Source organism: Saccopteryx leptura, chromosome 2 (assembly GCF_036850995.1).
Source record: "Saccopteryx leptura isolate mSacLep1 chromosome 2, mSacLep1_pri_phased_curated, whole genome shotgun sequence".
Taxonomy (NCBI): domain Eukaryota; kingdom Metazoa; phylum Chordata; class Mammalia; order Chiroptera; family Emballonuridae; genus Saccopteryx; species Saccopteryx leptura.
The window spans coordinates 81,643,724-81,669,620 of NC_089504.1; the positions used below are offsets into that span (position 1 = coordinate 81,643,724).

Genomic DNA, 25,897 nt, shown 5'->3' on the forward strand with positions numbered 1-25,897 from the left:
GAGTCTCGTTAAAGGTTCATCGATCTTGTTTACCTTTGCAAAGAACCAGCTCCTGGTTTCATTGATCCTCTGTATTGTTTCTTTAGCCTCTATGTCATTTATTTCTGCTCTGATCTTTATTATTTCCTTCCTTCTACTAGCTCTGAGCTTTACTTGCTGTTCTTTTTCTAGTTCTTTTAGATGTAGGGTCAAGTTGTTTATTTGAGCTCTTTCTAGCTTCTTGAGATATGCCTGTAATGCTCTTAACTTTCCTTTCAGGACTGCTTTTGCTGTGTCCTATAAATTTTGAGTTGATGTATGCTCATTATCGTTTGTCTAGGAATTTTTTAATTTCTTCTTTGATCTCCATGTTAACCCATTCATTATTTAATAACATACTATTTAGTTTCCAAGTGTTTGAATGTTTTTCAATTTTTCTATTGTGGTTGATTTCCAGTTTAATGCCATTGTAATCAGAGAAAGTGCTAGATATGATTTCAATCTTCTTAAATTTGTTGAGACCACTTTTGTACCCTAACATGTGGTCTATTCTAGAGAATGTACCATGAGCACTTGAAAAGAATGTATATTCTGTTGTATTAGGGTGAAAAGTTCTGAAGATATCTATTAAATCGAGTTGATATAATATGTCCTTTAAGTCTGCTGTTTCTTTGTTAATTTTCTTTCTTGATGATCTATCTAATGATGTTAACTGGTTATTGAAATCCCCTACTATTATAGTATTGCTGTTGATCTCGCCCTTTAAGTCCATCAAAGTCTGCTTTATATATTTAGGTGCTCCTATATTAGGTGCGTAGATATTTATAATGGTTATATCTTCCTTTTGGATTGCTCCCTTTATCATTATGTAGTGACCTTCTTTATCTCTAACTATGGTCTTTGTTTTAAAGTCCATTTTGTCTGATATAAGTATTGCTACCCCAACTTTTTTTTCATTTCCATTTGCGTGAAATATTTTTTTCCATCCTTTTCTCTTCAGTCTGTGTGCATCTTTTGATTTAAGGTGTGTCTCTTGTAGACAGCATATGTATGGGTCCTGTTTTCTTATCCACGCAGCTACCCTATGTCTCTTGATTGGATCATTTAATCCATTAACATTTAAGGTTATTACTGATATGTAATTGTTTATTGCCAGTTTTTTTTCTTTAAAACTGTATTCCTCTTTTGCTATATTCTTTTTTTCCTTTGATCTGTTTACAACAGGTCCCTTAGCATTTCTTGCAGCCTTGGTTTGGTTGCAGTGAATTCCTTGAATTTTTTTTTGTCTGTAATGCTTTTTATTTCTCCTTCAATTTTAAATGATAGCCTTGCTGGATAAAGTAGTCTTGGTTGTAGGTTCTTGTTCTGCATTACTTTGAATATTTCTTGCCATTCCCTTCTGGCCTCAAGTGTTTCTGATGAGAAGTCAGAAGTCATCCTTATGGGGGTTCCTTTGTAGGTGATAGTCTTTTTTTTCTCTAGCAGCTTTTAATATTTTCTCTTTATCATTTAGCTTTAGTATTTTAATTATGATATGTCTTGGTGTTGGTTTCTTTGGGTTTCTCCTTAATGGAGTTCTCTGTGCATGTGAAATGTTTTCTTGCCTTAATTGGGGGAAGTTTACTGCTATGATATGTTTGAACAAAGTCTCTCTCCCTTGTTCTTTCTCTTCTTCTTCAGGAACCCCTATGATGCGGATGTTATTTCTCTTCATATTGTCACAGAGCTCTCTTAGAGTTTCCTCAGACTTTTTGAGTCTCTGTTCTTTTTTCTGCTCTGCTTCTGTGCCTTTATTTATCGTGTCCTCTAACTCGCTGATTCGATTCTCTGCTTCATCCATCCTGCTTTTAATTCCTTCCATTCTTTATTTCAGATATTGTATTTGTCATTTCTGACTGATTCTTTTTTATTATTTCAATGTCCTTTTTTATATTTGTTATCTCTTTATTTAGGTTTGTATAATGGCCATCTATGGTTGTTCTAATATCTTTGAGCATCCTAACAATCGTTATTTTAAACTCTGCATCTGGTAATTCGGTTATATCTGATTCACTTAGGTCCTTTTCTGGGGATTTCTCTTGGTTTATTTGTGTTGTATTTCTCTGCCTCTGCATTTTCTCTTCACGGGAGTGGCTGTGATCACACGCTTGGGTGCACAAGCGTTGGTGGCCTTGGCCTTTGCCCTGCCCCCGTGTGTGACATTATGCTCGGTCCTGAGGGCACTGGCGAGTACCTTTGCTCAGCTGCGGGTCTCTGCCTGTTTCCGGGCTTTCACCCTGCCCTTGCAGGAGGAGCCCACTCAAGGAACAGCTGCTAGCCTTGGCTCTACTACTGGGCAGGACTGCGTGCCCAAGCTCAGCTTAGTAGCGGAACTCCACCTCTTCTGGGCTTTTGGCTCCACCCCCGCGGGAAGAGCCAGCTACCAAGTCAGACCGCAAGCCTGGGTTGCATGGGAGGGCCAAGGCTGTGCTCCTCTGCCCTTGCTCAGGGGCTGGTCTCCACCCTTTCCGTTGTTCCCACCCTTCTCCCACAGGTTGGATTACAGGCTGCCAGCAGCTGAGCTTGACCGCTTTTGCACGCCCCCTTCTCCCCAGCCGGGTAAGACTGAGCTCACACCTGAGCCCAGTGGTGGCCAGCTGGCTTCTGCCCCTGCCAGCAGAACCGCACTTTTGTCTCCCGCTGCCGCCCACCCTCCGGCGCGCCCTCAGCCGCGTGGGTGGGATGTTGCAGCTCGGACCCTAAGACTCACTACTGTAGACCCAAAAGCTCCCTCCTTCTATGTGACTCTGCTCTGAGAGCTGCGGGGGAGCTTGTTTGGCTGCTCTCCTGCTTCCCTTTGCTGGTATTGCTGTTTCCAGGGGAAATATTCACTTCAGCTTTGGGGAGTGACTCGGCCCAGGGGTTAGGGTGGCTATCTCCCAGAATGTTTCTCCCTGTGCCTCCTATATTACACTCTCTTCCTGTTACTCTGGTCCTCTCCTCTCTCCCCCCATCCCCAGGAGCCCTGGGTGAGTGGTTGTGAGAGAGATGTTCTGCGTGGTCCCTTTAAGAAGGATCCTGGGTCTGAGATATCAGACTCTCACAAACAGTATCCTGACTTGTTTCCAGCTAAATACTGTCCTTATGCCTCTTCTGGGTTCTGGGGCTGCAGGCTGGGGCTTTGTTCCTGGGGCTCAGGACCCTTTCCCCTCTGCTAAACTCACTTCCCGCCACTCAAGTCTCTCCCTGCTGCTGTTCGCTCCGGGGAGCTGGGCCGCCCTCTCCACGTTTCCGCTTTTTCTACCAGTCTCGGTGTGGCTTCTTCAGTGTTCCTTGGTTGAAGAGTCCTCTTAGTTTAGTCCAAAGTTGGTTTTTCCAGATGATAGTTCTTAAAATTAGTTCGTAATCCACTTTGGTTCTGGGAAGTAGATGTTGGTACGTCCGCCTGCTACAGCGCCATCTTGTCTCTCCCTATATAAATGTTTTATATATTTAATTTGGAATAAATTTGTGTATATTAAATTTTTATGACAGGGATCTTCTTATACTCTAAATAAAAACAAAGTCAATTGTACAACTTGATTAAAGAATGGATGTCATAATTTATTTACCCATAATATTATATTCAAATTTTAAGTTAATATTGACTCTCTCTAAGCCAGGTTGTATGTTGCCCTCAGTATATAGAGGTGAACATAACAAATAAAGTTCCTACTCTCTGGTATCTAGAATTTTATGGGGAAAGAAACCTAAAAATGCTCAATGAAATTAGAATCAGTTATGTTAAATGCTATATTGAAAAGAAAGGGGACTGAAAAGATGGCAGCAGAGTAAGCAGACGCACAGACGCCCAGCTCGCACCACCAAACTGGAATAAAAATCAATTCAGGAAAAATCAGCATGAAAAACCAACTCTGAACTACAAGAACAGCTCTCAAAAACTAAGGAGCAAAGAAGAAGCCACAACAAACCTGGTAGGGAGTGCCTGAATCTCCCCTGCTTACAGGAATGGAGTGGGGGGGGGTTGACGCTGAGAGCCCAGAGGGGATCTCACACAAGGGAAAAGGGCAGAGACTACTGCTCACAGCCACTTGCCAGAGAGCAAGGTGTGTTGAAAAGACCAGCTTATCTCCCAAGCGGAAGGGAGAGAGAGAGGGACAGACTGTGAGGGGCTAAGGAATGAAGGAGACAACCTAAAAAGGCTGACTCATCCAAGCTGGAGGCGGCCATAGCTGGGGAAGGAACTGAACCTTCCACAAAACAGAGCTGAATTGCTTCCGGATCAGAGATCTCCGGACATCTATCCAGCTCCAATCAGCGCAACAAGACACAGCTGAAAACAAGAAGTGGGGAGGAGGGGCAGTAACTCAGGTCTCCATGGAGATCTGAGATACACCTCCCCCTACTGAAGCTGAGAAAAAACCCTGCCCCCAGAGAGATTAATTGGCTAAAGAGGCCTTCAGAGTCTCAGGTTACACCCACCGCATTCCTGGATACAATTTCAAAGAAGGCCCCTGCTGAGATCAGTAAAAAGACTCTTAAGAAAACAAACAAATCAAGACTACAAAGCTGCCCAAATCCAAAAGTGGATTACAGATAACAGCTGATACCAACCCAATAAGACCTAGAAATAACTGAAAACTGGAGGCAGACAACACTAAGCCTAGACTCAACCAACTCTACAAATAAAAAACCCAAAAACAGACAATGAGAAGACAAAGAAGTGCAATCCAAATGAAACCACAAGAGACACCTTCAGGAGACGAAATGAGTGATATGGAAATAATCAAACTTCCAGATGTGGAGTTCAAAATAATGATTGTAAGGATGCTTAGGGATCTTAGAACAACAATGATTGGTCATTATGAGACCTAAATAAAGAAATAGCAAGTATAAAAAAGAATCAGTTGGAGATGACAGATACAATATCAGAAATAAAGACCACAATGGAAGGAATTAAAAACAGGATAGATAGAGCTGAGGATCAAATCAGCGAGTTGGAGGACAACTGGAATGAAGACATGAAAGCAGAGAAGAAAAGAGAAAAGAGACTCAAAAGTCAGAGGAAACCCTTAGAGACCTCTGTGACAACATGAAGAGAAATAACATCCACATCATAGGGGTTCCTGAAGAAGAATAAAAAAAACATGGGATAGAGACTTTGTTCAATCATATCATAGCTGAAAACTTCCCTAAATTAATGCAAAAGAAACTCTCACAAGTTCAAGAAGCACAGAGGACTCCATTAAAGAAAAACCCAAAGAAACCTACACGAAGACACATCATAATTAAAATACCAAAGCTAAGTGATTAAGAGAAAATATTAAAAGCTGCAAGAGAAAAAAAAGTTATCACCTACAAAGGAGCCCCCATAAGGATGACATCCGACTTCTCAACAGAAACACTTGAAGCCAGAAGGGAATGGCAAGGAATACTCAAAGTAATGCAGAACAAGAACCTACAACCAAGACTACTTTATCCAGCAAGGCTATCGTTTAAAATTGAAGGAGAAATATAAAGCTTTACAGACAAAAAAAAAAAACAAAACTCAAGGAATTCATTACAACCAAACCAATGCTGCAGGAAATGTTAAGGGGCCTGTTGTAAAGAGATCAAAGTGAGAAAAGAATATAGCAAAAAAGGAATACACCTTTAAAGAAGAAAATGGCAATAAACAACTACATATCAATAATAACCTTAAACGTAAATGGATTAAATGATCCAATCAAAAGACATAGGGTAGCTGCATGGATAAGAAAACAGGACCCATACATATTCTGTCTACAAGAGACACACCTTAGAACAAAAGATACACATAGATTGAAGGTAAAAGGATGGAAAAAAACATTTCATGCAAATGGAAATGAAAAAAAAGCTGGGGTAGCAATACTTATATCAGACAAATTGGACTTTAAAACAAAGGATATAGTAAGAGATAAAGAAGGCCACTACATAATGATAAAGGGAGTAATCCAACAGGAAGATATAACTATTATAAATATCTATGCACCTAATATAGGAGCACCCAAATATATAAAGCAAACTTTGATGGATTTAAAGGGCAAGATCAACAGCAATACTATAATAGTAGGGGATTTCAATACCCCACCAACATCACTAGAAAGATCCTCAAGAAAGAAAATTAACAAAGAAACAGCAGACTTATTGGAAACACTAGATCAACTCGATTTAATAGATATAGATATCTTCAGAACCTTTCACCCTAAAGCAGCAGAATATACATTCTTTTCAAGTGCTCATGGTACATCTCTAGGATAGACCATATGTTAGGGCACAAAAGTGCTCTCAACAAATTTAAGAAGACTGAAATCATATCAAGCACTTTCTCCGATCACAATGGCATGAAACTAGAAATGAACCACAAAAGAAAAGCTCAAAAATTCTCAAACACATGGAAACTAAATGCAGGTTGTTAAATAATGAGTGGGTTAACATTGAGATCAAAGAAGAAATAAAAAAATTCCTAGAAACGAATGACAATGAGCATACAACAACTCAAAATTTATGGGACACAGCAAAAGCAGTACTGAGAGGGAAGTTCATAGCACTACAGGCACACTTTCAGAAGCTAGAAAAAGCTCAAATAAACAACTTAACCCTACATCTAAAAGAATTAGAAAAAGAACAGCAAGTAAAGCCCAAATGTAGTAGAAGAAAGGAAATAATAAAGGTCAGAGCAGAAATAAATGACATAGAGGCTAAAGAAACAATACAGAAGATCAATGAAACCAGGAGCTGGTTCTTTGCAAAGGTAAACAAGATCGATGAACCTTTAACTAGACTCAGCAAGAAAAAGAGAGAGAGGACTCAAATAAATAAAATTAGAAATGAGAGAGGAGAAATAACAACTGACACAACAGAAATACAAAATATTGTAAGAAAATACTATGAAGAACTGTATGCCAAAAAACTAGACAACCTAGATGAAATGGACAAATTCCTTGAAACATACAATCTTCCAAAAATCAATCTGGAAGAATCAGAAAACCTAAGCAGACCGATTACAACAAATGAGATAGAAACAGTTATCAAAAAACTCCCAACAAAGAAAAGTCTGGGGCCAGAAGGCTTCACAACGGAATTCTACCAAATATTCAAAGAAGAACTAACTCCTATCCTTCTCAAGCTATTTCAAAAAATTGAAGAGGAAGGAAGACTTCCAAGCTGCTTTTATGAGGTGAGCATAATTCTGATTCAAAAATCAGGCAAAGACAACACAAAGAAAGAAAATTATAGGCCAATATCTCTGAGGAATATAGATGCTAAAATCCTCAACAAAATATTAGCAAACCGGAACCAACAATATATGGAAAAAATCATACACAATGATCAAGTGGGATTTATTCTGGGGAGGCAAGGATGGTACAATATTTGTAAGGCAATCAATGTGATTCATCACATAAACAAAAAGAAGGAGAAAACCATATGATAATTTCAATAGATGCAGAAAAAGCATTTGATAAAATCCAGCACCCATTCATGATCAAAACTCTCAGCAAGGTAGGAATACAGGGAACATACCTCAACATGATAAAAGCCATCTATGAGAAACCCACAGTCAACATCATACTCAATGGGAAAAAATGAAAAGCAATCCCCTTAAGATCAGGAACAAGGCAAGGGTGCCCCCTTTCACCACTCTTATTTAACATAGTCCTGGAAGTCCTAGCCACAGCAATCAGACAAGAAGAAGAAATAAAAGGCATTCAAGTTGGAAAAGAAGAAGTAAAACTATCATTATTTGCAGATGATATGATATTGTATATAGAAAACCCTAAAGTCTCAGTCAAAAAACTACTGGACCTGATAAATGAATTCAGCAATGTGGCAGGATATAAAATCAATACTCAGAAATCAGAGGCATTTTTATATACCAACAATGAACAGTCAGAAAGAGAAATTAAGGAAACAATCCCCTTCACAATTACAACCAAAAAAATAAAGTACCTAGGAGTAAACTTAACCAAGGAGACTAAAGACTTGTACTTGGAAAATTACAAAGCATTGATAAAAGAAATCAAGGAAGACACAAAAAAGTGGAAGCATATACTGTGCTCATGGTTAGGAAGAATAAACATCATTAAAATGTCTATTTTACCCAAAAGAATCTATAAATTCAATGCAATACCAATTAAAATACCAATGACATACTTCAAAGATATAGACCACATATTCCAAAAACTTATATGGAACCAAAAGAGAACACGAATAGCCTCAGCAATCTGAAAAAAGAAGAATAAAGTGGGAGATATCACACTTTATGATATCAAGTTATACTACAAGGCCATTGTACTCAAAAGAGCCTGGTACTGGCATAAGAACAGGCATATAGATCAATGGAACAGAACAGAGAACCCAGAAATAAACCCACAGTTCTATGGACAACTGATATTTGACAAAGGAGGTAAGGAAATACAATAAAGTAAAGACAGCCTCTTTAACAAATGGTGTTGGGAAAATTACACAGCTACTTGCAAAAAAATGAAACTAGATCACCAGCTTACACCACTGACAAAAATATACTCAAAATGGATAAAAGACTTAAATGTAGGCCGTGAAACCATAAGCATCTTAGAAGAAAACATAGGCAGTAAGCTCTCCGACATCTCTCTGAGCAATATATTTGCTGATTTATCTCCTTAGGGAAGTGAAATAAAAGACAGGAAAAACAAATGGGACTATATCAAACTAAAAAGCTTTTGCACAGCTAAACACAACAAGAACAGAATAAAAAGACAAACTACGCAATGGGAGAACATATTTGACAATATGTCTGATAAGGGGTTAATAACCAAAATTTATAAAGAACTTGTAAATCTCAGCACCAGGAAGACAAACAATCCAATCCAAAAATGGGCAAAAGAGATGAATAGACACTTCTCCAAAGAGGACATACAGATGGCCAATAGGCATAAGAAAAAATGCTCAACATCACTAATCATTAGAGAAATGCAAATTAAAACCACAATGAAATATCACCTCACACCAGCCAGAATGGTGCTCATCAACAAAACAATACAGAATAAGTGCTGGCAAGGATGTGGAGAAAAGGGAACCCTCCTGCACTGCTGGTGGGAATGCAGACTGGTGCAGCCACTGTGGAAAACACTATGGAGATTCCTCAAAAAACTGAAAATCGAACTGCTTTTGACCAAGCTATCCCACTTTTAGGAATATACCCCAAGGGCACCATAGAACGTCTCCAAAAGGAAAAATGCACCCCGATGTTTGTGGCAGCATTGTTCACAACAGCAAAGATCTGGAAATAGCCCAAGTGTCCGTCAGAGGACGAGTGGATTAAAAAGCTTTGGTACATATATATACAATGGAATACTACTCAGCCATAAGAAATGATGACATCGGATCATTTACAATAAATGGATGGACCTTGATAACATTATATGGAGTGAAATAAGTAAGTCAGGAAAAAACGAAGAACTATATGAATCCATACATAGAAGAAACATAAAAATGAAACTCAGAGACATGAACAAGAATGTGAGGGCAACAGGGGTGGGGGATGGGGGGAGTGGGGATGGGGCGAAGAAGGAGAGAGGGGTTGGGGGAGAGGAGAGGCACAAGAAAACCAGATAGAAGGTGACAGAAGAAAATTTAACTTTGGGGGTGGGGTACACAGGACAATCAAATGACAAAATAATCTAGAGATGTTTTCTGTCAACATTTGTACCCTGATTTATCAATTAAATTTAATAAATAAGTAAAAAAAAAAAAGAAAACACAGGCCAGACGAGGTGGTGTTACAGTGGATAGAGTATCAGTCTGGTCTATGAATGTACCAGGTTCGATTCTTGGTCAGGGCACAAGAGAGAAACGACTGTCTACATTTCTCCTCATTCCTCTTCCCCATTTCTCCCTCTTACTACAGCAGTGCTCTATTGGTTCAAGCATCAGTGCTAGACAGATTTACTGGGTGAGTCTTGGTCAAGGTGCATGTAGGAGTCTGTCTCATTATCTCCCATCCTCTCACTTAAAGAAAAAAACATTTTGAGAAATTACTTATAAATTTAAATTCAATTAAAATAAAAATAAATAAAGTCAATTAAATTATAATTTTAACTATATTAAATTTTGTCAATACCTTGTAAATTTAACTTGCAGCATAAAATTTTTATTAGTTCTTAATCTTGCATTAAATGAGTAAGTTTTCACTTACATTTTTAATGTAGAAAGCATAGATATAAATACAGTACATAAACATATATACTGATATCGATTAGTTTCCTTATGGGGTTCAATTAGAAAAACCTTCAAAAGACTCGGTAAACTGGGGGTAATAGTAAAAAATATATGGTCTAGACACAAAGCTCAAAACACATGTAGTAAAAAAAACAAACAAAAAAAACACATGAAGTAAATGCATAAAGGAAATCAAAAGAAGAAGTAGAAAGCAAGGGAACCATTCAGAAATTGAAAACTCCTATATTCTCTATATAAGACACAAGCAAAAAGGAAGGTCTTTGACAGCCTAGAGACCAAGGTACAGAGAGTCACCGAGCTTGACCAGGCCAGCAGCACTTGCAAGTTCCCCAATGGCCCTATCTTTGTCCTTCCTGGTGGAAAGACACATGTAGTAATAAAAAAATGTACATGTAGCAAATGCAGAAAGAGAACCTTCAGAAATAGAAAACTCCTATGTCCTCTATTTAAGTCACATGCAAAAAGGAAGGTCTTAGACATCCTAGAGACCAAGGTTCAGAGTGTCACCCACATTAAACAGGCCAGCAGTACTTGTAAGATCCCCAATGGCCCTATCCTTGTCTTTCCTGGTAGCTGTGGTGGTGCTCAGCTGCAAACCCATCTGCAGTCTGAGCAGTGACCTGCCTCAACCCAGTGCCTGGTTATCAGGAGTACATTGATGCTCCTGAGACAAATGAAGGGGATCTCCCATTTCTCCTGAGTGAAGGACAGAACCGACTTTGGCTTCCCCAAGGAGGCGTTTGGTGGGAGTCAGGTCCAGAAGGCTGAAGCCATCTCTGTTGTCCATGAAATGATTCTGCAGACATTCCACCTCTTCACAACAGAGGACTTGTTTGCTGCTTGGGATAAGACCCTCCTGGACCAGCTGTGCACTGAACTTTTTCAGCAGCTGAGCCACCCAAAAGCTTCTTTGACAGGAGAAGTGGGGACGGAAATGACTCACCTGATGAAGGAGGATTCATTCCTGGCTGTGAGGAACTACTTCCAGAGTATCACTCTCTACCTGCAAGAGAAGAATCACAGCCCTTGTGCGTGGGAGATTGTCAGAGCAGACATCATGAGATCCTTGTCTTATCAGCAAACTTGGAGGCAAGATTAAGGAGTAAGGAATGACACCTGGTTCCCCGTGGAAATGAGTCTCACTGACCAATGGGACTCGCACTTTCTGAGTTCTGCCATGCCTAAGCTTCCTCTTGTGTCTGCTGTAATCATGACATGGATAAAATCAATCAGTTGAATGTTTCCAGGAATATCATGTTACATCATCTTTACCTCTACAGGCACTAGTGCCTTACAGAGGTTCAGGCTGATGTGCTTATCTATTTATTTACATTTATTTAAATATTTAAATATTCAAATGTTCATTTGTAAGGCTTGAAGTGTTTTTGTTTATATCAATGTTTAACATATTTAATTTGGAGTAAATTTGTGTATATTAAATATTTATGACAGTAACCTTCTTATACTCTAAATAAAAACAAAGTCAATTGTACAAGTTGCTTAAAGAATGGATGGCATCATTTATTTATCCATAATATTATATTCCAATTTTAAGTTAATATTGACTCTCTCTAAGCCAGGTTGTATGTTGCCCTCAGTATATAGAGGTGAACATAACAAATAAAGTCCCTACTCTCTGGTATCTAGAATTTTATGGAGAAAGAAAAATAAAAATGCTCAACGAAATTAGAATCAGTTATGTTAAATGCTATATTGAAAAGAAAGGCCTGACCAGGTGGTGGTAGAGTGGATAGAGCCTCAGTCAGGTCTATGAATGTCCCAGGTTCGATTCTTGGACAGGGCACATGACAGAAACAACGGTCTACCTTTCTCCTCCTTCCTCTTCCCCATCTCTCCCTCTTACTACAGCAGTGGCTCTTTCGGTTCAAGCATCAGCCCCAGACAGGTTTTCTGGGTGAGTCTTGGTCAAGGTACATGTAGGAGTCTGTCTCATTATCTCGCATCCTCTCGCTCAAAGAAAAAAAACGTTCTGCAAAATTACGTATAAATTTAAATCAACCGAAATTAAAATTAAATCAAATGCCAAGTAAATTGTCATTAAATTTATATTACATTTTGTCAACAGCTTGTAAATTTACCTTTAGCTTAAAATTTTCTTTAGTTCTTAATCTTTCACTAAATGAGTAAGTTTTACACTTTTATTTTTAATGTAGAAAGCATAGATATAAATACAGGACATAAATATATATCCCGTATATCGATTAGTTTCCAAATGGGGTTCAATTAGAAATACCTTCAAAAGACTCAGTGGACAGGGGCAATAGTGAAAAATATATGGTCTAGAAACAAAGCTCAAAACACATGCAGTAAAAAAACAAACAAACAAAAAACACATGTAGTAAATGCATAAAAAAAATCAAAAGCAGAAATAGAAAGCAAGGGAACCATTCAGAAATTGACAACTCCTATGTTCTCTATAAAAGACACATGCAAAAATGTAGGTCTTTGACAGCCTAGAGACCAAGGTCCAGAGAGTCACCGAGCTTAACCAGGCCAGCAGCACCTGCAAAATTCCCAATGGCCCTATCCTTGACCTTCCTGGTGGAAGGACACATGGTGTAAAAAAATAATAAAAAAAATGCACATGTAGTAAATGCAGAAAGGGAACCATTCAGAAATGGAAAACTCGTATGTTCTCTATTTAAGACACATGCAAAAAGGAAGGTCTTAGACAGCCTAGAGACCAAGCTTCAGAGTGTCACCCAGCTTAGCCAGTCGAGCAGCACGTGCAAGTTCCCCAATGGCCCTATCCTTGAGCTCCCTGGTGGAAGGACACATATAGTAATAAAAAAATGTACATGTAGCAAATGCAGAAAGGGAACCTTCAGAAATAGAAAACTCCTATGTTCTCTATTTAAGACACATGCAAAAAGAAGGTCTTAGACAGCCTAGAGACGAAGGTTCAGAGTGTCACCCAGCTTAAGCAGTCGAGCAGCACCTGCAAGTTCCCCAATGGCCCTATCCTTGACCTTCCTGTTGGAAGGACACATGTAGTAGAAAAAAAAATGTACATGTAAGTAAATGCAGAAAGGGAACCATTGAGAAATAGAAAACTCCTATGTTCTCTATTTAAGACACATACACAAAGGAAGGTCTTAGACAGCCTAGAGACCAAGGTTCAGAGTGTCACCCACCTTAACCAGGCCAGCAGCACCTGCAAGATCCCCAATGGCCCTATCCTTGTCCTTCCTGGTGGCTGTGGTGGTGCTCAGCTGCAACCCCATCTGCTGTCTGGGCAGTGACCTGCCTCAGACCCACAGCCTGGTTATCAGGAGAACCTTGATGCTCCTGAGAGAAATGAAGAGAATCTCCCTTTTCTCCTGCCTGAAGGACAGAACCGACTTTGGCTTCCCCAAGGAGGCGTTTGGTGGGAGTCAGGTCCAGAAGGCTGAAGCCATCTCTGTTGTCCATGAAATGATTCTGCAGACATTCCACCTCTTCACAACAGAGGACTCGTTTGCTGCTTGGGATAAGACCCTCCTGGACCAGCTGTGCACTGAACTTTTTCAGCAGCTGAGCCACCCAAAAGCTTCTTTGACAGGAGAAATGGGGATGGAAATGACTCACCTGATGAAGGAGGATTCATTCCTGGCTGTGAGGAACTACTTCCAGAGTATCACTCTCTACCTGCAAGAGAAGAATCACAGCCCTTGTGCGTGGGAGATTGTCAGAGCAGACATCATGAGATCCTTGTCTTTATCAGCACACTTGGAGGCAAGATTAAGGAGTAAGGAATGACACCTGGTTCCCCGTGGAAATGAGTCTCACTGACCAATGGGACTCGCACTTTCTGAGTCCTGCCATGCCTAAGCTTCCGCTTGTGTCTGCTGTAATCATGACATGGATAAAATCAATCTGTTGAATGTTTCCAGGAATATCATGTTACATCATCTTTACCTCTACAGGCACTAGTGCCTTACAGAGGTTCAGGCTGATGTGCTTATCTATTTATTTACATTTATTTAAATATTTAAATATTCAAATGTTTATTTGTAAGGCTTGAAGTGTTTTTGTTTATATCAATGTTTAACATATTTAATTTGGAGTAAATTTGTGTATATTAAATATTTATGACAGTAACCTTCTTATACTCTAAATAAAAACAAAGTCAATTGTACAAGTTGCTTAAAGAATGGATGGCATCATTTATTTATCCATAATATTATATTCCAATTTTAAGTTAATATTGACTCTCTCCAAGCCAGGTTGTACGTCGCCCTCAGTATATAGAGGTGAACATAACAAATAAAGTCCCTACTCTCTGGTATCTAGAATTTTATGGAGAAAGAAACCTAAAAATGCTCAACGAAATTAGAATCAGTTATGTTAAATGCTATATTGAAAAGAAAGGCCTGACCAGGTGGTGGGAGAGTGGATAGAGCCTCAGTCAGGTCTATGAATGTCCCAGGTTCGATTCTTGGACAGGGCACATGACAGAAACAACGGTCTACCTTTCTCCTCCTTCCTCTTCCCCATCTCTCCCTCTTACTACAGCAGTGGCTCTTTCGGTTCAAGCATCAGCCCCAGACAGGTTTTCTGGGTGAGTCTTGGTCAAGGTACATGTAGGAGTCTGTCTCATTATCTCGCATCCTCTCGCTCAAAGAAAAAAAAACGTTCTGCAAAATTACGTATAAATTTAAATCAACCGAAATTAAAATTAAATCAAATGCCAAGTAAATTGTCATTAAATTTATATTACATTTTGTCAACAGCTTGTAAATTTACCTTTAGCTTAAAATTTTCTTTAGTTCTTAATCTTTCACTAAATGAGTAAGTTTTACACTTTTATTTTTAATGTAGAAAGCATAGATATAAATACAGGACATAAATATATATCCCGTATATCGATTAGTTTCCAAATGGGGTTCAATTAGAAATACCTTCAAAAGACTCAGTGGACAGGGGCAATAGTGAAAAATATATGGTCTAGAAACAAAGCTCAAAACACATGCAGTAAAAAAACAAACAAACAAAAAACACATGTAGTAAATGCATAAAGGAAATCAAAAGCAGAAATAGAAAGCAAGGGAACCATTCAGAAATTGACAACTCCTATGTTCTCTATAAAAGACACATGCAAAAATGTAGGTCTTTGACAGCCTAGAGACCAAGGTCCAGAGAGTCACCGAGCTTAACCAGGCCAGCAGCACCTGCAAAATTCCCAATGGCCCTATCCTTGACCTTCCTGGTGGAAGGACACATGTTGTAAAAAAATAATAAAAAAAATGCACATGTAGTAAATGCAGAAAGGGAACCATTCAGAAATGGAAAACTCGTATGTTCTCTATTTAAGACACATGCAAAAAGGAAGGTCTTAGACAGCCTAGAGACCAAGGTTCAGAGTGTCACCCAGCTTAGCCAGTCGAGCAGCACGTGCAAGTTCCCCAATGGCCCTATCCTTGAGCTCCCTGGTGGAAGGACACATATAGTAATAAAAAAATGTACATGTAGCAAATGCAGAAAGGGAACCTTCAGAAATAGAAAACTCCTATGTTCTCTATTTAAGACACATGCAAAAAGAAGGTCTTAGACAGCCTAGAGACGAAGGTTCAGAGTGTCACCCAGCTTAAGCAGTCGAGCAGCACCTGCAAGTTCCCCAATGGCCCTATCCTTGACCTTCCTGTTGGAAGGACACATGTAGTAGAAAAAAAAATGTACATGTAAGTAAATGCAGAAAGGGAACCATTGAGAAATAGAAAACTCCTATGTTCTCTATTTAAGACACATACACAAAGGAAGGTCTTAGACAGCCTAGAGACCAAGGTTCAGAGTGTCACCCACCTTAACCAGGCCAGCAGCACCTGCAAGATCCCCAATGGCCCTATCCTTGTCCTTCCTGGTGGCTGTGGTGGTGCTCAGCTGCAACCCCATCTGCTGTCTGGGCAGTGACCTGCCTCAGACCCACAGCCTGGTTATCAGGAGAACCTTGATGCTCCTGAGAGAAATGAAGAGAATCTCCCTTTTCTCCTGCCTGAAGGACAGAACCGACTTTGGCTTCCCCAAGGAGGCGTTTGGTGGGAGTCAGGTCCAGAAGGCTGAAGCCATCTCTGTTGTCCATGAAATGATTCTGCAGACATTCCACCTCTTCACAACAGAGGACTCGTTTGCTGCTTGGGATAAGACCCTCCTGGACCAGCTGTGCACTGAACTTTTTCAGCAGCTGAGCCACCCAAAAGCTTCTTTGACAAGAGAAGTGGGGACGGAAATGACTCACCTGATGAAGGAGGATTCATTCCTGGCTGTGAGGAACTACTTCCAGAGTATCACTCTCTACCTGCAAGAGAAGAATCACAGCCCTTGTGCGTGGGAGATTGTCAGAGCAGACATCATGAGATCCTTGTCTTTATCAGCACACTTGGAGGCAAGATTAAGGAGTAAGGAATGACACCTGGTTCCCCGTGGAAATGAGTCTCACTGACCAATGGGACTCGCACTTTCTGAGTCCTGCCATGCCTAAGCTTCCGCTTGTGTCTGCTGTAATCATGACATGGATAAAATCAATCTGTTGAATGTTTCCAGGAATATCATGTTACATCATCTTTACCTCTACAGGCACTAGTGCCTTACAGAGGTTCAGGCTGATGTGCTTATCTATTTATTTACATTTATTTAAATATTTAAATATTCAAATGTTTATTTGTAAGGCTTGAAGTGTTTTTGTTTATATCAATGTTTAACATATTTAATTTGGAGTAAATTTGTGTATATTAAATATTTATGACAGTAACCTTCTTATACTCTAAATAAAAACAAAGTCAATTGTACAAGTTGCTTAAAGAATGGATGGCATCATTTATTTATCCATAATATTATATTCCAATTTTAAGTTAATATTGACTCTCTCTAAGCCAGGTTGTACGTTGCCCTCAGTATATAGAGGTGAACATAACAAATAAAGTCCCTACTCTCTGGTATCTAGAATTTTATGGAGAAAGAAACCTAAAAATGCTCAACGAAATTAGAATCAGTTATGTTAAATGCTATATTGAAAAGAAAGGCCTGACCAGGTGGTGGTAGAGTGGATAGAGCCTCAGTCAGGTCTATGAATGTCCCAGGTTCGATTCTTGGACAGGGCACATGACAGAAACAACGGTCTACCTTTCTCCTCCTTCCTCTTCCCCATCTCTCCCTCTTACTACAGCAGTGGCTCTTTCGGTTCAAGCATCAGCCCCAGACAGGTTTTCTGGGTGAGTCTTGGTCAAGGTACATGTAGGAGTCTGTCTCATTATCTCGCATCCTCTCGCTCAAAGAAAAAAAACGTTCTGCAAAATTACGTATAAATTTAAATCAACCGAAATTAAAATTAAATCAAATGCCAAGTAAATTGTCATTAAATTTATATTACATTTTGTCAACAGCTTGTAAATTTACCTTTAGCTTAAAATTTTCTTTAGTTCTTAATCTTTCACTAAATGAGTAAGTTTTACACTGTTATTTTTAATGTAGAAAGCATAGATATAAATACAGGACATAAATATATATCCCGTATATCGATTAGTTTCCAAATGGGGTTCAATTAGAAATACCTTCAAAAGACTCAGTGGACAGGGGCAATAGTGAAAAATATATGGTCTAGAAACAAAGCTCAAAACACATGCAGTAAAAAAACAAACAAACAAAAAACACATGTAGTAAATGCATAAAGGAAATCAAAAGCAGAAATAGAACGCAAGGGAACCATTCAGAAATTGACAACTCCTATGTTCTCTATAAAAGACACATGCAAAAATGTAGGTCTTTGACAGCCTAGAGACCAAGGTCCAGAGAGTCACCGAGCTTAACCAGGCCAGCAGCACCTGCAAAATTCCCAATGGCCCTATCCTTGACCTTCCTGGTGGAAGGACACATGGTGTAAAAAAATAATAAAAAAAATGCACATGTAGTAAATGCAGAAAGGGAACCATTCAGAAATGGAAAACTCGTATGTTCTCTATTTAAGACACATGCAAAAAGGAAGGTCTTAGACAGCCTAGAGACCAAGCTTCAGAGTGTCACCCAGCTTAGCCAGTCGAGCAGCACGTGCAAGTTCCCCAATGGCCCTGTCCTTGAGCTCCCTGGTGGAAGGACACATATAGTAATAAAAAAATGTACATGTAGCAAATGCAGAAAGGGAACCTTCAGAAATAGAAAACTCCTATGTTCTCTATTTAAGACACATGCAAAAAGAAGGTCTTAGACAGCCTAGAGACGAAGGTTCAGAGTGTCACCCAGCTTAAGCAGTCGAGCAGCACCTGCAAGTTCCCCAATGGCCCTATCCTTGACCTTCCTGTTGGAAGGACACATGTAGTAGAAAAAAAATGTACATGTAAGTAAATGCAGAAAGGGAACCATTGAGAAATAGAAAACTCCTATGTTCTCTATTTAAGACACATACACAAAGGAAGGTCTTAGACAGCCTAGAGACCAAGGTTCAGAGTGTCACCCACCTTAACCAGGCCAGCAGCACCTGCAAGATCCCCAATGGCCCTATCCTTGTCCTTCCTGGTGGCTGTGGTGGTGCTCAGCTGCAACCCCATCTGCTGTCTGGGCAGTGACCTGCCTCAGACCCACAGCCTGGTTATCAGGAGAACCTTGATGCTCCTGAGAGAAATGAAGAGAATCTCCCTTTTCTCCTGCCTGAAGGACAGAACCGACTTTGGCTTCCCCAAGGAGGCGTTTGGTGGGAGTCAGGTCCAGAAGGCTGAAGCCATCTCTGTTGTCCATGAAATGATTCTGCAGACATTCCACCTCTTCACAACAGAGGACTCGTTTGCTGCTTGGGATAAGACCCTCCTGGACCAGCTGTGCACTGAACTTTTTCAGCAGCTGAGCCACCCAAAAGCTTCTTTGACAGGAGAAGTGGGGACGGAAATGACTCACCTGATGAAGGAGGATTCATTCCTGGCTGTGAGGAACTACTTCCAGAGTATCACTCTCTACCTGCAAGAGAAGAATCACAGCCCTTGTGCGTGGGAGATTGTCAGAGCAGACATCATGAGATCCTTGTCTTTATCAGCACACTTGGAGGCAAGATTAAGGAGTAAGGAATGACACCTGGTTCCCCGTGGAAATGAGTCTCACTGACCAATGGGACTCGCACTTTCTGAGTCCTGCCATGCCTAAGCTTCCGCTTGTGTCTGCTGTAATCATGACATGGATAAAATCAATCTGTTGAATGTTTCCAGGAATATCATGTTACATCATCTTTACCTCTACAGGCACTAGTGCCTTACAGAGGTTCAGGCTGATGTGCTTATCTATTTATTTACATTTATTTAAATATTTAAATATTCAAATGTTTATTTGTAAGGCTTGAAGTGTTTTTGTTTATATCAATGTTTAACATATTTAATTTGGAGTAAATTTGTGTATATTAAATATTTATGACAGTAACCTTCTTATACTCTAAATAAAAACAAAGTCAATTGTACAAGTTGCTTAAAGAATGGATGGCATCATTTATTTATCCATAATATTATATTCCAATTTTAAGTTAATATTGACTCTCTCTAAGCCAGGTTGTACGTTGCCCTCAGTATATAGAGGTGAACATAACAAATAAAGTCCCTACTCTCTGGTATCTAGAATTTTATGGAGAAAGAAACCTAAAAATGCTCAACGAAATTAGAATCAGTTATGTTAAATGCTATATTGAAAAGAAAGGCCTGACCAGGTGGTGGTAGAGTGGATAGAGCCTCAGTCAGGTCTATGAATGTCCCAGGTTCGATTCTTGGACAGGGCACATGACAGAAACAACGGTCTACCTTTCTCCTCCTTCCTCTTCCCCATCTCTCCCTCTTACTACAGCAGTGGCTCTTTCGGTTCAAGCATCAGCCCCAGACAGGTTTTCTGGGTGAGTCTTGGTCAAGGTACATGTAGGAGTCTGTCTCATTATCTCGCATCCTCTCGCTCAAAGAAAAAAAACGTTCTGCAAAATTACGTATAAATTTAAATCAACCGAAATTAAAATTAAATCAAATGCCAAGTAAATTGTCATTAAATTTATATGACATTTTGTCAATAGCTTGTAAATTTACCTTTAGCTTAAAATTTTCTTTAGTTCTTAATCTTTCACTAAATGAGTAAGTTTTACACTGTTATTTTTAATGTAGAAAGCATAGATATAAATACAGGACATAAATATATATCCCGTATATCGATTAGTTTCCAAATGGGGTTCAATTAGAAATACCTTCAAAAGACTCAGTGGACAGGGGCAATAGTGAAAAATATATGGTCTAGAAACAAAGCTCAAAACACATGCAGTAAAAAAACAAACAAACAAAAAACACATGTAGTAAATGCATAAAGGAAATCAAAAGCAGAAATAGAACGCAAGGGAACCATTCAGAAATTGACAACTCCTATGTTCTCTATAAAAGACACATGCAAAAATGTAGGTCTTTGACAGCCTAGAGACCAAGGTCCAGAGAGTCACCGAGCTTAACCAGGCCAGCAGCACCTGCAAAATTCCCAATGGCCCTATCCTTGACCTTCCTGGTGGAAGGACACATGTTGTAAAAAAATAATAAAAAAAATGCACATGTAGTAAATGCAGAAAGGGAACCATTCAGAAATGGAAAACTCGTATGTTCTCTATTTAAGACACATGCAAAAAGGAAGGTCTTAGACAGCCTAGAGACCAAGCTTCAGAGTGTCACCCAGCTTAGCCAGTCGAGCAGCACGTGCAAGTTCCCCAATGGCCCTATCCTTGAGCTCCCTGGTGGAAGGACACATATAGTAATAAAAAAATGTACATGTAGCAAATGCAGAAAGGGAACCTTCAGAAATAGAAAACTCCTATGTTCTCTATTTAAGACACATGCAAAAAGAAGGTCTTAGACAGCCTAGAGACGAAGGTTCAGAGTGTCACCCAGCTTAAGCAGTCGAGCAGCACCTGCAAGTTCCCCAATGGCCCTATCCTTGACCTTCCTGTTGGAAGGACACATGTAGTAGAAAAAAAAATGTACAAGTAAGTAAATGCAGAAAGGGAACCATTGAGAAATAGAAAACTCCTATGTTCTCTATTTAAGACACATACACAAAGGAAGGTCTTAGACAGCCTAGAGACCAAGGTTCAGAGTGTCACCCACCTTAACCAGGCCAGCAGCACCTGCAAGATCCCCAATGGCCCTATCCTTGTCTTTCCTGGTGGCTGTGGTGGTGCTCAGCTGCAACCCCATCTGCAGTCTGGGCAGTGACCTGCCTCAGACCCACAGCCTGGTTATCAGGAGAACCTTGATGCTCCTGAGAGAAATGAAGAGAATCTCCCTTTTCTCCTGCCTGAAGGACAGAACCGACTTTGGCTTCCCCAAGGAGGCGTTTGGTGGGAGTCAGGTCCAGAAGGCTGAAGCCATCTCTGTTGTCCATGAAATGATTCTGCAGACCTTCCACCTCTTCACAACAGAGGACTCGTTTGCTGCTTGGGATAAGACCCTCCTGGACCAGCTGTGCACTGAACTTTTTCAGCAGCTGAGCCACCCAAAAGCTTCTTTGACAGGAGAAGTGGGGACGGAAATGACTCACCTGATGAAGGAGGATTCATTCCTGGCTGTGAGGAACTACTTCCAGAGTATCACTCTCTACCTGCAAGAGAAGAATCACAGCCCTTGTGCGTGGGAGATTGTCAGAGCAGACATCATGAGATCCTTGTCTTTATCAGCACACTTGGAGGCAAGATTAAGGAGTAAGGAATGACACCTGGTTCCCCGTGGAAATGAGTCTCACTGACCAATGGGACTCGCACTTTCTGAGTCCTGCCATGCCTAAGCTTCCGCTTGTGTCTGCTGTAATCATGACATGGATAAAATCAATCTGTTGAATGTTTCCAGGAATATCATGTTACATCATCTTTACCTCTACAGGCACTAGTGCCTTACAGAGGTTCAGGCTGATGTGCTTATCTATTTATTTACATTTATTTAAATATTTAAATATTCAAATGTTTATTTGTAAGGCTTGAAGTGTTTTTGTTTATATCAATGTTTAACATATTTAATTTGGAGTAAATTTGTGTATATTAAATATTTATGACAGTAACCTTCTTATACTCTAAATAAAAACAAAGTCAATTGTACAAGTTGCTTAAAGAATGGATGGCATCATTTATTTATCCATAATATTATATTCCAATTTTAAGTTAATATTGACTCTCTCTAAGCCAGGTTGTACGTTGCCCTCAGTATATAGAGGTGAACATAACAAATAAAGTCCCTACTCTCTGGTATCTAGAATTTTATGGAGAAAGAAACCTAAAAATGCTCAACGAAATTAGAATCAGTTATGTTAAATGCTATATTGAAAAGAAAGGCCTGACCAGGTGGTGGTAGAGTGGATAGAGCCTCAGTCAGGTCTATGAATGTCCCAGGTTCGATTCTTGGACAGGGCACATGACAGAAACAACGGTCTACCTTTCTCCTCCTTCCTCTTCCCCATCTCTCCCTCTTACTACAGCAGTGGCTCTTTCGGTTCAAGCATCAGCCCCAGACAGGTTTTCTGGGTGAGTCTTGGTCAAGGTACATGTAGGAGTCTGTCTCATTATCTCGCATCCTCTCGCTCAAAGAAAAAAAACGTTCTGCAAAATTACGTATAAATTTAAATCAACCGAAATTAAAATTAAATCAAATGCCAAGTAAATTGTCATTAAATTTATATGACATTTTGTCAATAGCTTGTAAATTTACCTTTAGCTTAAAATTTTCTTTAGTTCTTAATCTTTCACTAAATGAGTAAGTTTTACACTGTTATTTTTAATGTAGAAAGCATAGATATAAATACAGGACATAAATATATATCCCGTATATCGATTAGTTTCCAAATGGGGTTCAATTAGAAATACCTTCAAAAGACTCAGTGGACAGGGGCAATAGTGAAAAATATATGGTCTAGAAACAAAGCTCAAAACACATGCAGTAAAAAAACAAACAAACAAAAAACACATGTAGTAAATGCATAAAGGAAATCAAAAGCAGAAATAGAAAGCAAGGGAACCATTCAGAAATTGACAACTCCTATGTTCTCTATAAAAGACACATGCAAAAATGTAGGTCTTTGACAGCCTAGAGACCAAGGTCCAGAGAGTCACCGAGCTTAACCAGGCCAGCAGCACCTGCAAAATTCCCAATGGCCCTATCCTTGACCTTCCTGGTGGAAGGACACATGGTGTAAAAAAATAATAAAAAAAATGCACATGTAGTAAATGCAGAAAGGGAACCATTCAGAAATGGAAAACTCGTATGTTCTCTATTTAAGACACATGCAAAAAGGAAGGTCTTAGACAGCCTAGAGACCAAGCTTCAGAGTGTCACCCAGCTTAGCCAGTCGAGCAGCACGTGCAAGTTCCCCAATGGGCCTGTCCTTGAGCTCCCTGGTGGAAGGACACATATAGTAATAAAAAAATGTACATGTAGCAAATGCAGAAAGGGAACCTTCAGAAATAGAAAACTCCTATGTTCTCTATTTAAGACACATGCAAAAAGAAGGTCTTAGACAGCCTAGAGACGAAGGTTCAGAGTGTCACCCAGCTTAAGCAGTCGAGCAGCACCTGCAAGTTCCCCAATGGCCCTATCCTTGACCTTCCTGTTGGAAGGACACATGTAGTAGAAAAAAAAAATGTACATGTAAGTAAATGCAGAAAGGGAACCATTGAGAAATAGAAAACTCCTATGTTCTCTATTTAAGACACATACACAAAGGAAGGTCTTAGACAGCCTAGAGACCAAGGTTCAGAGTGTCACCCACCTTAACCAGGCCAGCAGCACCTGCAAGATCCCCAATGGCCCTATCCTTGTCCTTCCTGGTGGCTGTGGTGGTGCTCAGCTGCAACCCCATCTGCTGTCTGGGCAGTGACCTGCCTCAGACCCACAGCCTGGTTATCAGGAGAACCTTGATGCTCCTGAGAGAAATGAAGAGAATCTCCCTTTTCTCCTGCCTGAAGGACAGAACCGACTTTGGCTTCCCCAAGGAGGCGTTTGGTGGGAGTCAGGTCCAGAAGGCTGAAGCCATCTCTGTTGTCCATGAAATGATTCTGCAGACATTCCACCTCTTCACAACAGAGGACTCGTTTGCTGCTTGGGATAAGACCCTCCTGGACCAGCTGTGCACTGAACTTTTTCAGCAGCTGAGCCACCCAAAAGCTTCTTTGACAGGAGAAGTGGGGACGGAAATGACTCACCTGATGAAGGAGGATTCATTCCTGGCTGTGAGGAACTACTTCCAGAGTATCACTCTCTACCTGCAAGAGAAGAATCACAGCCCTTGTGCGTGGGAGATTGTCAGAGCAGACATCATGAGATCCTTGTCTTTATCAGCAAACTTGGAGGCAAGATTAAGGAGTAAGGAATGACGCCTGGTTCCCCGTGGAAATGAGTCTCACTGACCAATGGGACTCGCACTTTTTGAGTTCTGCCATGCCTTAGCTTCCTCTTGTGTCTGCTGTAATCATGACATGGATAAAATCAATCTGTTGAATGTTTCCAGGAATATCATGTTACATCATCTTTACCTCTACAGGCACTAGTGCCTTACAGAGGTTCAGGCTGATGTGGTTATCTATTTATTTATATTTATTTAAATATTTAAATATTCAAATGTTTATTTGTAAGGCTTGAAGTGTTTTTGTTTATATCAATGTTTAACATATTTAATTTGAAGTAAATTTGTGTATATTAAATATTTATGACAGTAACCTTCTTATACTCTAAATAAAAACAAAGTCAATTGTACAAATTGCTTAAAGAATGGATGGCATCATTTATTTATCCATAATATTATATTCCAATTTTAAGTTAATATTGACTCTCTCTAAGCCAGGTTTTACATTGCCCTCAGTATATAGAGGTGAACATAACAAATAGAGTCCCTACTCTCTGGTATCTAGAATTTTATGGAGAAAGAAACCTAAAAATGCTCAACGAAATTAGAATCAGTTATGTTAAATGCTATATTGAAAGAAAGGCCTGACCAGGTGGTGGTAGAGTGGATAGAGCCTCAGTCAGGTCTATGAATGTCCCAGGTTTGATTCTTGGTCAGGGCACATGAGAGAAACAACTGTCTACCTTTCTCCTCCTTCCTCTTTCCCATCTCTCCCTCTTACTACAGCAGTGGCTCTATTTTTCTTTTTATAATAATTTTATTTTTTTAATGGGGCTACATCAATAAATCAGGATATATATATTCAAAGATAACAAGTGCAGGTTTTCTTGTCTTTCAATTTGTTGCATATCCATCACCCAAAGTTAGATTGTCCTCTGTCACTTTCTATCTTGTTTTCTTTGTGCCCCTCCCCCTCCCCCTTTCCCTCTCGCGTTGCTCCCTCCCCCCCGTAACCACCACACTCTTATCAATGTCTCTTAGTTTCACTTTTATGTCCCACCTACGTATGGAATAATGCATTTCCTGGTTTTTTCTGATTTACTTATTTCGCTTTGTATCATGTTATCAAGATCCCACCATTTTGCAGTAAATGTTCTGATGTCATCATTTCTAATGGCTGAGTAGTATTCCATAGTGTATATGTGCCACAACTTCTTTATCGAGTCATGTAATGACGGGCTTTTTGGTTGTTTCCATGTCCTGGCCACTGTGAACAATGCTGCAATAAACATGGGGCTGCATGTGTCTTTACTTATCAATGTTTCTGAGTTTTTGGGGTATATACCCAGTAGAAGGATTGCTGGGTCATAAGGTAGTTCTATTTTCA

General features: G+C 39.7%; 5 protein-coding genes and 1 pseudogene across 5 annotated transcripts; all 6 read left to right on the forward strand.

Annotated features, from left to right (window-relative positions):
- The first annotated feature begins 10,742 nt into the window (after window positions 1–10,742).
- On the forward strand, window positions 10,743–11,310 carry LOC136393030 (interferon alpha-4-like; annotated as a pseudogene).
- Window positions 11,311–13,386: 2,076 nt separating this feature from the next.
- Window positions 13,387–13,956, forward strand: LOC136393031 (interferon alpha-5-like). Its single transcript, XM_066365699.1, has one exon. It carries the CDS (start codon window positions 13,387–13,389, stop codon window positions 13,954–13,956), a length of 570 nt encoding a protein of 189 aa, XP_066221796.1.
- A 2,077-nt stretch (window positions 13,957–16,033) lies between these two features.
- On the forward strand, window positions 16,034–16,603 carry LOC136393032 (interferon alpha-5-like). The gene has a single exon (XM_066365700.1). It carries the CDS (start codon window positions 16,034–16,036, stop codon window positions 16,601–16,603), a length of 570 nt encoding a protein of 189 aa, XP_066221797.1.
- Window positions 16,604–18,678: 2,075 nt separating this feature from the next.
- Window positions 18,679–19,248, forward strand: LOC136393033 (interferon alpha-5-like). The gene has a single exon (XM_066365701.1). The coding sequence runs from the start codon at window positions 18,679–18,681 to the stop codon at window positions 19,246–19,248; it is 570 nt and encodes a 189-aa protein (XP_066221798.1).
- Window positions 19,249–21,324: 2,076 nt separating this feature from the next.
- LOC136393034 (interferon alpha-5-like) lies at window positions 21,325–21,894 on the forward strand. The gene has a single exon (XM_066365702.1). It carries the CDS (start codon window positions 21,325–21,327, stop codon window positions 21,892–21,894), a length of 570 nt encoding a protein of 189 aa, XP_066221799.1.
- Window positions 21,895–23,971: 2,077 nt separating this feature from the next.
- Window positions 23,972–24,541, forward strand: LOC136393036 (interferon alpha-5-like). Its single transcript, XM_066365703.1, has one exon. It carries the CDS (start codon window positions 23,972–23,974, stop codon window positions 24,539–24,541), a length of 570 nt encoding a protein of 189 aa, XP_066221800.1.
- The last annotated feature ends 1,356 nt before the right edge of the window (window positions 24,542–25,897 follow it).

Bases quoted from the DNA above. Each gene is read 5' to 3' on its own strand.
- LOC136393031 (XM_066365699.1), top strand. From the start codon at position 13,387: ATGGCCCTATCCTTGTCCTTCCTGGTGGCTGTGGTGGTGCTCAGCTGC.
- LOC136393032 (XM_066365700.1), top strand. From the start codon at position 16,034: ATGGCCCTATCCTTGTCCTTCCTGGTGGCTGTGGTGGTGCTCAGCTGC.
- LOC136393033 (XM_066365701.1), top strand. From the start codon at position 18,679: ATGGCCCTATCCTTGTCCTTCCTGGTGGCTGTGGTGGTGCTCAGCTGC.
- LOC136393034 (XM_066365702.1), top strand. From the start codon at position 21,325: ATGGCCCTATCCTTGTCTTTCCTGGTGGCTGTGGTGGTGCTCAGCTGC.
- LOC136393036 (XM_066365703.1), top strand. From the start codon at position 23,972: ATGGCCCTATCCTTGTCCTTCCTGGTGGCTGTGGTGGTGCTCAGCTGC.